This window comes from Gopherus flavomarginatus, chromosome 6, assembly GCF_025201925.1.
Source record: "Gopherus flavomarginatus isolate rGopFla2 chromosome 6, rGopFla2.mat.asm, whole genome shotgun sequence".
Lineage (NCBI taxonomy): Eukaryota > Metazoa > Chordata > Testudines > Testudinidae > Gopherus > Gopherus flavomarginatus.
The window spans coordinates 34,191,670-34,204,126 of record NC_066622.1 but is presented as its reverse complement, the minus strand read 5'-3'; the positions used below and the strand labels follow the sequence as shown (position 1 = coordinate 34,204,126).

The 12,457-nt window shown below is 57.4% G+C and overlaps 1 protein-coding gene across 1 annotated transcript; it reads left to right on the top strand.

Moving 5' to 3' along the window:
• Nucleotides 1-6,628: 6,628 nt before the first annotated feature.
• LRRN4CL (LRRN4 C-terminal like) lies at nt 6,629-10,181 on the top strand. The gene is made up of 2 exons (XM_050960802.1): nt 6,629-6,650; nt 8,769-10,181. The coding sequence occupies exon 2, from the start codon at nt 8,774-8,776 to the stop codon at nt 9,632-9,634; it is 861 nt and encodes a 286-aa protein (XP_050816759.1). The 5' UTR covers nt 6,629-6,650; nt 8,769-8,773; the 3' UTR covers nt 9,635-10,181.
• Nucleotides 10,182-12,457: the final 2,276 nt, after the last annotated feature.

Genomic DNA, 12,457 nt, shown 5'->3' with positions numbered 1-12,457 from the left:
CCTCGTGCTGGGGTGGTGGAAGAAGAACATTGTAGCTACCAGACTGCCTCTTCCAGCAGAGGGTGCTGTAAGGAGTGGTGCAGGGGTGCTGGCTGTACAGGAACTCCCCTTTGTTTTACTCCAGCCTCACAGGGCTTGGGCTAGAAGCTAAGGAGGTGGGGAGGGGGGAGTGCAATGGTGCTTTCCCAGCATGGGAGCTGCACTTATCTGTGCCCTGTTTGCAGGGCTTGGGTGGGAGGGGGCAGGGGCTTGCCACCCATGGGGGCACAGCCACCTGCAGCTCCTCAAGGCAGCTCAAGCTGCACCCCCATTTCCACCAAGCCCAGCTATATGTTGGGGGCATTCAGGCAGTAGGTTCCTACTCCACTTCCTATCTCTTGACCAGCTGTGAGCTTCTGGCTGCCCTTCTGTAGGCCTCGCCTGAGACTGCTCTGCCTGACAGCCTAGGTAAGTAGCCCCACGCACCAGGGCAGGTATCTGCTCTCCCTGTGCCCCTCACCTACCCCCTTTGGGGCTGGAGGCTTCAAGGAATAGCTTCATGGGGAAGTTTCTGCCCCTGCAGAGAGTTGGGTTGCGGGTGGCAGAGCTGGAGGAGCATGGAGTGGCAGGGGGGCAAGAAGAGCTCTGGGTCCCTGCCCTGGAGGTAGACCATCCTCTCCAAAAAGACTGTAGAGGAGCCCTCACTGCCCTGCATTCAAGTTGAACATGGCCTGGTGCCATCAGCCCAGCCCAGTTCAAGCCTTGCTGAAGGCTGCTGGGGCCAGGGCTGCCCGTTGCACCCTGTGCTCTCCCTCATCCTTGTCCTTTGCTGCTCCAGTCTGTCACTTTGATGGCAAGAATTTCCCTGCCCAGCCAAAGCCCCCAGACTGTCTCTGGGCTGGGTTGGCCCAGCCTGGGGCTGGCCCAGGCGTGGGTGTTACTGGTTGGCCAGTTGTGGAGGGAGTGGGAGGCACAGTCCTTGTCCTGCTGTGGGGCATTCACCCCTCTAGGCCTTGTGTGATGTAGAAGCCTTAAGCCCTTTCAATTAGTTGGGGGGGGCGTAAGGCCTCTTTGTAAATGCAATGTGGGCTGCTAAGCCTGTGAGGCCCTTCTGGGAATATTTCCCTATCCAGCTGAGTCATCGATGGGACTGCCCAGTCCCAATGGCCCCACTGGCTGCTCTCGGTGAGTCTGTGCAGAATAACACGCTTTGGTGCAGCCAGCTCAGCCCGTTAACAGCAGGGACCCAAGCAGGGGCGGCTCTAGCTTTTTCGCCGCCCCAAGCACAGCAGGCAGGCTGTCTTTGGCGGCTTGCCTGCAGGAGGTCCCCAGTCCCGTGGCTTCAGTGTACCCACCACCGAATTGCCACCGAATCCATGGGACCGATGGACCTCCTGCAGGCAAGCCCCCATAGGCTCCTGGACTGCCACCCTCGCAGGAACCAGCAGGGCGCCCCCTGTGGCTTGCCGCCCCAGGCACGCGCTTGGAGTGCTGGTGCCTGGAACCGCCACTGGACCTAGGGGAAGGAGCAGGCTGGCTCTGTCCCCAGTGCCCACCTAGCCACTGGCTGCCAGCCTCACCTGCTGCTGATGAAGGTGCAAGAACCCCCCAGTAGCACAGGTAGAGTAACCTCCCCACAGGTTAAGTCACATCCTCTGAGATCAGCTTGAGCCCTGACACAGGAACGTTTCTCTCCGCTTCCAAATCTTTGCTAGGATTAAGTGCCCAACTCTGGCTTATCCTTGGGTGGGCACATAAAGCTCCTGGCATGGGGGGGAAATGGCAGGGGGCAGTGTGTGGGCACACAACTCCTGGCATGGATGTTGGGTGGGGTGGGGGGGTGGCTTGCAGAGTCCTGTAATGGAGGGGCATGAGAAGGTGACAACCAGGCAGCTTATAGGGGGAAGGGAGGAATCCGAGGATGTCCTGGGGGTGCAGTGTGAGTGAAGCCTCTGTCTATGAACTGCTCTCCTGCCCCACCACAGAGGTTTTTGTATCTCAGCACTTGCAGTCCCTCTGCTTCAGGTTGGTTGGAAACATAGACCTTATCTCTGCACCCATGAAGTTCAGTTTTGACTCTGCTAATGTCATTGAATGGTGCTGCCCTCTACCATGGGGCAGGTATACCATGGCACAGGTGCTCATCCCTGTCCAGGCAAGGTTAGAGCTGAGCACTGCACTGGCACTTGGGAGACCTGGGTTCTACTCCCACCTTGGCCACAGTTCCCTTGGGCAAGTTGGTGGCCTTCTCTGTGCCTCAGTTTCCCATAAAGCACTCTGAGATGTGCTGGTTTAGAGCTAGGGATGGTTAGATTGGGCTAGTCACATCCATAGGAGGGCTTGCAGTGGTATAATTATAGTAGTGTAACCCAACCCCACCCCCACCACACACACGGTTATACCAGGACACCACCCAGGGGCTAAGCCTTGCTCAGAAACACCAGTGGGCCGCGCAGCAGCAACCCACCACTAACAACACCAGCATGCGTTTTAAACAAGTGCCTTTTTGTTTGTACCTCTTGTCTGTGTGCCGCCCTCCCCCTTGCTGGGTTCATACAGCACCTATCACAGTGGTTGTGGTATTAGGGCCTATGCCTTTAAGAGCTTCCCAAACGGTGGGCGGGCTGCTGGGAAGCTCTCCTTGTTTTGCACAGTCAGTTGGGGCTGGACACAGACTTTTACAAACATCTTCAGCAATGAGTAATCCCTGACCAGCACCGTGGGGTCCTGGTACAGGATCAGGACCTGCTGTGTCAGCTTAAACCAAGTAACTAATTACTCTAACCAATGTAAAAACCAAAGCAGCCTGGAGTGCCCCAAGGGTCGGTCCTGGGGCTGGTTTTGTGCAATATCTTCATTAATGATCTAGAGGATGGTGTGGACTGCACTCTCAGCAAGTTTGCAGATGACACTAAACTTGGAGGAGTGGTAGATACGCTGGAGGGTAGGGATAGGATACAGAGGGACCTAGACAAATTAGAGGACTGGGCCAAAAGAAACCTGATGAGGTTCAACAAGGACAAGTGCAGAATCCTGCACTTAGGATGGAAGAATCCCATTCACTGTTACAGACTAGGGACCAAATGGCTAGGAAGCAGTTCTGCAGAAAAGGACCTAGGGGTTACAGTTGATGAGAAGCTGGATATGAGTCAACAGTGTGCCCTTGTTGCCAAGAAGGCTAATGGCATTTTGGGTTGTATAAGCAGGGGCATTGCAAGCAGATCGAGGGATGTGATCATTCCCCTCTATTCGACATTGGTGAGGCCTCATCTGGAGTATTGTGTCCAGTTTTGGGCCTGCACTACAAGGATGTGGAAAAATTGGAAAGAGTCCAGTAGAGGGCAACAAAAATGATTAGGGGGCTGGAGCACATGACTTATGAGGAAAGGCTGAGGGAACTGGGATTGTTTAGTCTGCAGAAGAGAAGAATGAGGGGGGATTTGATAGCTGCTTTCAACTACCTGAACGGGTTCCAAAGAGGATGGATCTAGACTGTTCTCAGTGGTAACTGATGACAGAACAAGGAGTAATGATCTCAAGTTGCCGTGGGGGAGGTTTAGGTTTGATATTAGGAAAAACTTTTTCACTCAGAGAGTGGTGAAGCACTGAAATAGATTACCTAGGGAGGTGGTGGAATCTCCTTCCTTAGAGGTTTTTAAGGTCAGGCTTGACAAAGCCCTGGTTGGGATGATTTAGTTGGGAATTGGTCCTGCTTTGAGCAGGGGGTTGGACTAGATGACCTCCTGAGGTCCCTTCCAACCCTGAGATTCTATGATTCTATGATTTTACATTAAAACTCACCAGACAGTTCTAATGATGCTTCTCCCAGGCCCCAGCAGGTGAACACAAAGCTCCGGAGAGACGTCAGTTAATGAATTCCGTTAGGTGCAAAATTTGCTTCTCTCAGCACTGAGATGCAGCAGTCTCTGGAGTGGAGCAAGGGGGGTGTTTATAGAGGGATCCGGATCCCTTGCACAGCATGGAGACACAGCTGCCTCTAGCATGGCCCAAGGGGGTTGTTTATGCAAGACTCCTTTGCCTAGTGCTGAGATGCAACTGCCTCTAGGGTGACGTGTGCAGGGTTCCTATATGGCAACAATTAGTGTTCTTTTTAAATCTTGTGATTTGGGAAGCTTGACTCATGACCTTGTCACAGTTTGGAGTTTTCAGCATCTCACTCAATCTGTGTTAAACAACAGTTGGTTGGTGCTGGCTGACTTGGCAGAGTCCTAGGTCCGAGCCAAGCTGCAGTAACCTGGGTTTAATTAAATTCGGAGCATCCATGCAGGGCATATTGTCGCTTTTAAGCCAGTGCAAGTTGGAGGTATAGATGAGGCCCCTGGCTGGGAGGATCCAGGACTCTGACATTGGCACCACGGCTCCCTTCCCATCTATCACGGAGTCCCCGGGCAATGCTCTGGAACTGCTCCCCACAAAGGTAGTCAGGACTTTGGGGAGCCTCCTCTCCCTTGGAGCAGACTGTCTTCAGGGAAAGAAGCTCACACTGCTTCACCTTCCTGGGTCTGACCTTGGAGCATTCAGCATATGCCCCTCTGTGCGCTTCCCACAGCGAGTTTGTCCAGGCGCAGTTCTGGGGAAGCCAGAGGGTCCTGCACCCCCACTTCGCAGTCAGATGTGACTCAGCCAGCCTGTAAAATAGATGTTTATTAGATGACAGGAACATGATCTAAAACAGAGCTTGTAGGTACAGAGAATGGGACACCTAAGCCAGCTCCATTCTGGGGCCCAGCGAGCCAGACAACCGCATCTGTACGGACTTCCCGTCCCCAGCTGGCTCCCAACTGAAAATTCCCCTCCAGCCCCTCCTTTCTGGCCTTTGTCTCTTTCCCAGGCCAGGAGGTCACCTGATCTCTTTGTTGACTTTAGCTATTCCCTTGCAGGGGGAAAGGCCCCAGCCATTTGTTGCCAGGATACAGAGTGTCTGCCATTTATTCACACTGGAGACTTAAGAAATGCATGGGGGAAACTGAGGCACCCACACAGTATTCAGAGGAAACATTAAGAACAGTCCCACTTTGTCACACCATCCATGGCATTTCAGACACTAATAACCCGCCTCTTAGGCTGTATTCCCCTGAGAACCAGTCAGGAAGCCCCCAGCTCTGCTACAAGCCAGGCCTCTCCTAGAGCAGCCATGGCTCTGAGCAAGATCCAGGTTTTCCCCAGGAGCTGAGAAGCTGCCTTTGGCAGCTCTGTCCTAGCAGTGATGCACCATGTGTGTCTGTCTGAGTAGAGCCTCCCCGTCCACCCCAGCGGCTCCTGTTCCCTTTGCTCCACATGAGTCACCCATGGCTCCCACCAGGGCCAGCTCTAGCAATTTCGCCACCCCAAGCACGGCGGCACGCCACAGGGGATGCTCTGCCGCTCGCCGGTCCTGCGGCTCTGGTGGAGCTGCCGCAGGCATGTCTGCGGGAGGTCCACCGGAGCCGTGGGACCAGCGGACCGTCAGCAGCCACGCCTGCGGCAGGTCCACCGGAGCCACCTGCCGCCCTCCCAGCAACCGGCAGAGCGCCCCTTGCGACGTGCTGCCCCAAGCACGCGCTTGGCGCACTGTGGCCTGGAGCCGGCCCTGGCTTCCACCAGGGCTACTGTGCACAGTGCAGTTAGGGGCTGAGATCCAGGGAACAGACTGTCACTTTCTACCCTTCTCCTGAGCTCACAGATGCTGATGAGGTCAGCACTGTCTGTAAGGGGTGTCTGGCTCCACCAGCCTCTTGTCATATACCTTGGCTGGTGTCTGCTTTAGAAACAGGAATGAATGGAGCCTCTTTGGATGCTTGTCCCCCAGTCCTTGAGACAGAGTGAGTCAGTGGCAGAGAATAAAACCTACCCTACAGCCCACCCCCTTCTCGCTGCTCTAACCCATTAGTCCGCACCAGAGTCAGGGATAGAACCCAGGAGTCCTGGCTTCAAGCTCTAGCTCACTAATCCGCTCTTCCCTCCCACTACTGGGGACAGCACCCAGGTCATGACTTCCAGGCTGTCTGCTCTAAGCATTAGCCCCCACTCCCCTACCAGAGCCAAGGCTAGAATGCAGGGGTCCTGGCTACCAGGCCTCTCCATGCTTTGCCCTGGCTTCGTCCCTGGGGTCTGTCTGGCTCCTGACTGTCAGGGCTGAGCCAGGGCAGGAAGAGTCTGTCTGGAACAGATACCTGTGGCCTGGCAGCTTCCCGTTGTCCATCCCGCCCGGGGCCGGCCCTGACAGTGCCTGTGACTCCGACGGGAGGGCAGGGCTGGGCCGGCAGAGGCAGGAGGGCCGAGCTCCATGCCTCATCTCTGCGGCCTCCGGGCGGGGATCATCCGGGAGGGACCAAAATGTCCTTATAAGGCAGAGTTTTATTTTCCTTACGGCCACCTGCAGCTCACCCCCCACCCCATTCAGGAGCCCCCAGGCCGCTCCGCCCCCCGGCAGCCCCAGCTAGGCTAGGGGCGGGGGATGAGCTCAGCTCCCCGACGGGATAAAACTCGCTGCAGCTGCTGGAGCGAAGCACACGAGACGCGAGAGCAAAGTCGAGCGGTGCCAGCCCTGCTCTGCCAGCGCCCCGGAGAGGAGACCCCCCGAGCCCCAGCGCTGAGCCCTGTCTCGTTGGAGACCAGAGCCGTGTGGCCCCAGTGACCTGACGCCGGTCCCCATCCAGCTACTGGCAGCAGTGGGTGAGTGAGACCGGAGCTGCAGGGAACCCCCATCCTCAGAGTCCTGGGACACCTGCCTGGAGGCCATTGGCTCCCCAAAGCCCCAGGGGTGTCTCCTTGTGAGGGTTGCTGCGTGGGGACAGCCAGCCCCTCATTTCCCCTGCAGAAGAGCCTGTGGGATGGAGCCCCCAAGGAGCACATGGACAGTATTATCCTATTGATAGTTGTGGTTTCAGTTCCAGCCCCTAATAGGGACAAATGGACTCCTGGGAGTCAGGACCCCTGGGTTCTGTCCCCAGCTCTGGGAGGGGAATGGGGTCTAGTGTGTGGGAGTGTGGGTTGGGCATCAGGACCCCTGTGTTCTGTCCCCAGCCCTGGGAGGGGAGTGGGGTCTAGTGCGTGGGAGCGTGGGTTGGGAATCAGGACCCCTGGGTTCTGTCCCCAGCCCTGGGAGGGGAGTGGTGTCTAGTGCGTGGGAGCGTGGGTTGGGCATCAGGACCCCTGGGTTCTGTCCCCAGCTCTGGGAGGGGAGTGGTGTCTAGTGCGTGGGAGCGTGGGTTGGGCATCAGGACCCCTGTGTTCTGTCCCCAGCTCTGGGAAGGGAGTGGAGTCTAGTGTGGGGAGTGTGGGTTGGGAATCAGGACCCCTGGGTTCTGTCCCCAGCTCTGGGAGGGGAGTGGGGTCTAGTGCGTGGGAGTGTGGGTTGGGCATCAGGACCCCTGTGTTCTGTCCCCAGCTCTGGGAAGGGAGTGGAGTCTAGTGCGTGGGAGCGTGGGTTGGGAATCAGGACCCCTGGGTTCTGTCCCCAGCTCTGGGAGGGGAGTGGGGTCTAGTGCGTGGGAGTGTGGGTTGGGAATCAGGACCCCTGGGTTCTGTCCCCAGCTCTGGGAGGGGAGTGGGGTCTAGTGCGTGGGAGTGTGGGTTGGGAATCAGGACCCCTGGGTTCTGTCCCCAGCTCTGGGAGGGGAGTGGGGTCTAGTGCGTGGGAGCGTGGGTTGGGAATCAGGACCCCCTGGGTTCTGTCCCCAGCCCTGGGAGGGGAATGGGGTCTAGTGTGTGGGAGCGTGGGTTGGGCATCAGGACCCCTGTGTTCTGTCCCCAGCTCTGGGAAGGGAGTGGAGTCTAGTGCGTGGGAGCGTGGGTTGGGAATCAGGACCCCTGGGTTCTGTCCCCAGCTCTGGGAGGGGAGTGGGGTCTAGTGCGTGGGAGTGTGGGTTGGGAATCAGGACCCCTGGGTTCTGTCCCCAGCTCTGGGAGGGGAGTGGGGTCTAGTGCGTGGGAGTGTGGGTTGGGAATCAGGACCCCTGGGTTCTGTCCCCAGCTCTGGGAGGGGAGTGGGGTCTAGTGCGTGGGAGCGTGGGTTGGGAATCAGGACCCCCTGGGTTCTGTCCCCAGCCCTGGGAGGGGAGTGGGGTCTAGTTTGTGGGAGTGTGGGTTGGGCATCAGGACCCCTGTGTTCTGTCCCCAGCTCTGGGAAGGGAGTGGAGTCTAGTGTGGGGAGCGTGGGTTGGGAATCAGGACCCCTGGGTTCTGTCCCCAGCTTTGGGAGGGGAGTGGGGTCTAGTGTGGGGAGTGTGGGTTGGGAATCAGGACCCCTGGGTTCTGTCCCCAGCCTTGGGAGGGGAGTGGGGTCTAGTGCGTGGGAGTGTGGGTTGGGCATCAGGACCCCTGGGTTCTGTCCCCAGCTCTGGGAGGGGAGTGGTGTCTAGAGTGTGGGAGTGTGGGTTGGGCATCAGGACCCCTGGGTTCTGTCCCCAGCTCTGGGAAGGGAGTGGGGTCTAGTGTGTGGGAGCGTGGGTTGGGAATCAGGACCCCTGGGTTCTGTCCCCAGCCTTGGGAGGGTTGTGGGGTCTAGTGCGTGGGGGCACGAGTTGGGAGTCAGGAACCCTTGTTTCTGTTCCCAGCTCTACCACTGACTGGCAGTTTTGTGTGAGTTCCTACCCGTCTGTGCCTCAGTTTCCTCTTGTGTGAAGTGGGGCAATGCCTTGCCCTGGCTCCCAAGGACTGTATAGCTCCCTGGGATCTTGTAAGGAGGCAGGACTGGGATAGAGTGCTCTGATGGCGGAATCATACCTCCCCCAGTATCCTGTAGCATCATCTCACCTCAGGCACTCACACTGTCCTCTCTCTTCCAGGAACCATGACCATCCTCCTGGGACTATCAGCTCCAGTCCTCACGGTTGCTTGCCTCCTGATCCTGTGCCCAGAGGGGGCTCCGACGAGCATGGGAGGCTCCCTACCCCTTCCCCCAAAGGGCCAGAGCCACTGGCCCTGGCTCCGTGCTCAGGAGAGCAGCCACCTTGCCTCTCTCACCCCCCAGCACAACTTGGGGACAGACTATTACAGCTATGAGGACCTCTCTACCCTGGATACCCCAAAGATGCCTAGCTCCCAGCACCCACCCCATCAGCCTTGTGACTACCACCATTGCCGCCACCTGCAGACAGCCTGTGCAGAGTTGAGCAAAGATACTGGTTGCCTGTGCCCTGGGGTGACTGGCCCAGATGTGCCTCCGGAGCCGCCCCAGCTGGGGCCAGTGCACGTCACTGAGTCTGGGGCCAGCCTGCATTGGTGTGCCCCCTCCTCCACAGTGTGGGAGTACCGACTGATGTACCAGGCTGATGGGGGCCACACCATTGCTGGCCCCATCTTCAACAGCACCTTCCGGATGGCAGTTCTCGCGGGGCTGCATCCCAGCACCTCCTACCTGGTGTGTGTCATGGCAGCCAACCAGGCTGGTGCCAGCCCCACTGACGATGGGAGTCGGGCCCATGGACCGTGCCGCACCATCCGCACCCTGGCCCCCCAGCTTCCCTATGCATATGTGGCGGCAGGACTGGCGGCCATGTTCGGCCTGGTGGTGGTAGCCACGCTGACCTGGCACTTTGCCCTGCGCTCGAGGAGACGGCAGTTCCATGGCTCCCAGGACAACATCCTGGATGGGGAGGTGGGGCCAAGTGGGGTAGCCAATGGCTTATACAAGGGCGAGGAGCAGCTGTAGGGGCACCTGAACCGTCCAGCCCCCAGACACATACACTGCTGGCCTGGATCGGAGTCAGCCCCCATGGCCTGTCCAGTGCAGTGGGGACCAGGGATGGCAGAGATGTGGAGTTAGCGGTGGACACCACCTGACCCAGCCAGAGCATGATGCCCTCCCCCACTCCACATGGGGTGAGGCTGCTCAGGTCCTGATGCTCCCTCCCCATAACATTTATTTATTTATTTATATATTTATACAGTGAAAGGTGGGAAGGTCCTGAAGCATCAAGGGCTGTGGGGAGGCTCCATGGGGGGCAGGGAAGAGGGACGTATAGGCAGAGGCCCTTGACAACCAGTATGAATCATTCTGAGTAACGATCCCATCCCGCACCGGACCACCTGTGCTGGCTCCAGTGAGTGGAGGAGTTGCCTGGGGCTCCCCCTGCTTGTTGTGGGAGTAGGTCACCCCAGTTGCTGTTGCATGTCTGGCCTCGGGGCTGCACCCTGGGACCACCTGCCCCCCCATAACTAGGATGGTGCAGTGGGGGGAGGAGCCATGGCAGGGGGCTGGTCACGGGTGGGGAGGCTGGGGGTGTTCTGCGCTGCTGGCAATGTGAACTTGTTTGTGTTGAATAAAGCCCAGAAGCAATGTCCTGGCTGCAGGTTTGTCCCTTGTCTCCTCCAGCTCCTCTTGGTTGCATGGACCAGTGAATCATCACAGTAGCCCCCCCAGCAGGGCTCTTCCCCCCACTTCCTGGACAGTCTGTCTGGACCCAGCTCTGCTGGGGTTTCTGCTCACAGCCACACCCAGCAGTGTCACAAGGGCCCTTGAACCACTGCCTGGAAAACATGATCCATCCCAGATGTGTGTGAGAGGGCCCCAGCCCAGAAGGCAATGAGAATGAGGAGCAGCCCCCGCCCTCCTCGTTCTAGGGGTTCTTGAGGAACGACCTAGCTCCATGCCCTGACTGCTGGGGAAGCCATGGTGCCCTGATATGTGAGGGGCAGCCTGGGACAGATGGTGCATGTTGGGGGATGCTCTGCAGGTCCCAGGCACAGGCAGGAAGGAGGTGTTGGGGCAGAACTCACCCTCACTGTGCTGGCCAGCAGGGCTGAATGCATGGATCTGATACCGTCCGCATTCAGGGCTGGGCACCCCAGTGCTAAGGGGCCTGCCTGGGCACGGAGGTGGGGAGATGCCTCTGTCTAGTCCAGCCCTCCTATGTGTGTGTCCTGAGTCCCAGCTGTGCTGAAACCAGAGGGACCCCTGAGAGTGGATTGACCCTGAGATGGGGCAGTAGGGGAAGGGGTTGCTCCTGTAGTGTGGTGACGCAGCCATTTATGCTGCAAGTTGTGTAATCTGGGGAGACATCACCATCACAGGAACCCACTGGTACGGGACACAGTGTAATAACGGGCCAAATTGCAGCCACTTCCCTTCCTGGCACTTGCTCACACAGACATGCAGCACGTGGAGTAACATGTGCACACAGAGAGTGGCACGTACAGAGAAACATGCAGATACTTGTAATGACATCCAGATGCAGGCACTGCGAATGCCAAACGCACGGACACGCACACACAGCATGTGCTAAGGGGGTCAAAGCCCAGCCCCTTCCCCTCCAGGCCCCTCACCGACAGACACAGTGTCACACACATGCTCTCTCAGATGCTCACTGCCAGGCCAGGTTTTCCATGCTCTCACCATACTGGCTGCAGTGCTGTGGAAGCCAGGTCTCAATGGTGGGCACCTTCAGAAGCCAGCCCTGAGTCACTGGCATGCCAGATGCTGAGCACCCCCTGAGCTGGCATGGCTTCCCAGCACCACCCTGACACTTACTCACAGACACTGATCCAGCACTCCCCTGCCACAGGGGAGTGAGTGCTCAGGCTGGGGCATGAGCCCAGGACCTGCCCCTCACGCTGCATTAGGGCACGCTGCTGGAAGGGCCAGGTAGGAGTTTGTGTGTCTGGGGCTCTCGCTGCTGGGCATTCAGGCGCTTTGAGGGTGCAGTGATTTCCCAGGCAGCGCCTGACTACAAAGAGCTTTGAGTTTTGGGACAATTGTCTGCCTTTAATACAGTGACCGGATGTTAAGTGGAAAATATCGTTTTTTGTTTTTACACTCACCCATCTGGGAGTTCAGTGGCAATTCGGTGGAGAGCCCTTCAGTCACAGATGGTCTTCAACGGTATTTTGGTGGGGGGTAATAAACCTTGCCGCCAAAAACAGAATCACCCGCCGCCGAAATACCGCCAAAGACTGTCTGCGACTGAAGGACTCTCTGCCTAATTGCTGCCGAAGACCAGGAAACAAAATATCAGGACAAATGGCGTCCCAACCATACTCTGGTCGGGACGTGGGACAAACTCCTCAAAATCGGGACAGTCCCCATTTTATCGGGACGTCTGGTCACCCTAGCCTTGAAAGCTGTGAACACCTTGGGTCTGAGGCTCATATATGCACCAACACATACACTGCAACACACGACACACTGACGCACTCACTGTAACACAAATGCACACCACACACCAACATATGCTCACTGTAACACTCCCACACATACACTGAAACATGTTCACTGACACACACACAGTCACTCACTGGAACACTCACACTTATTGACACTTGCTGTAACACACAATCACTATAACACACACACTCATTTACACACACTTACTGTAACACACGCACTCCAGATAACACACACACACACAAACACCTCACTGGAACATGCTCACTGTACCATACACTCACACTGACATATCACACACCAATCCACATGGTCACAGAAAAACAAACAGCATGTTACACACGTCACCTCCACTCACTGTCAGACACTCAC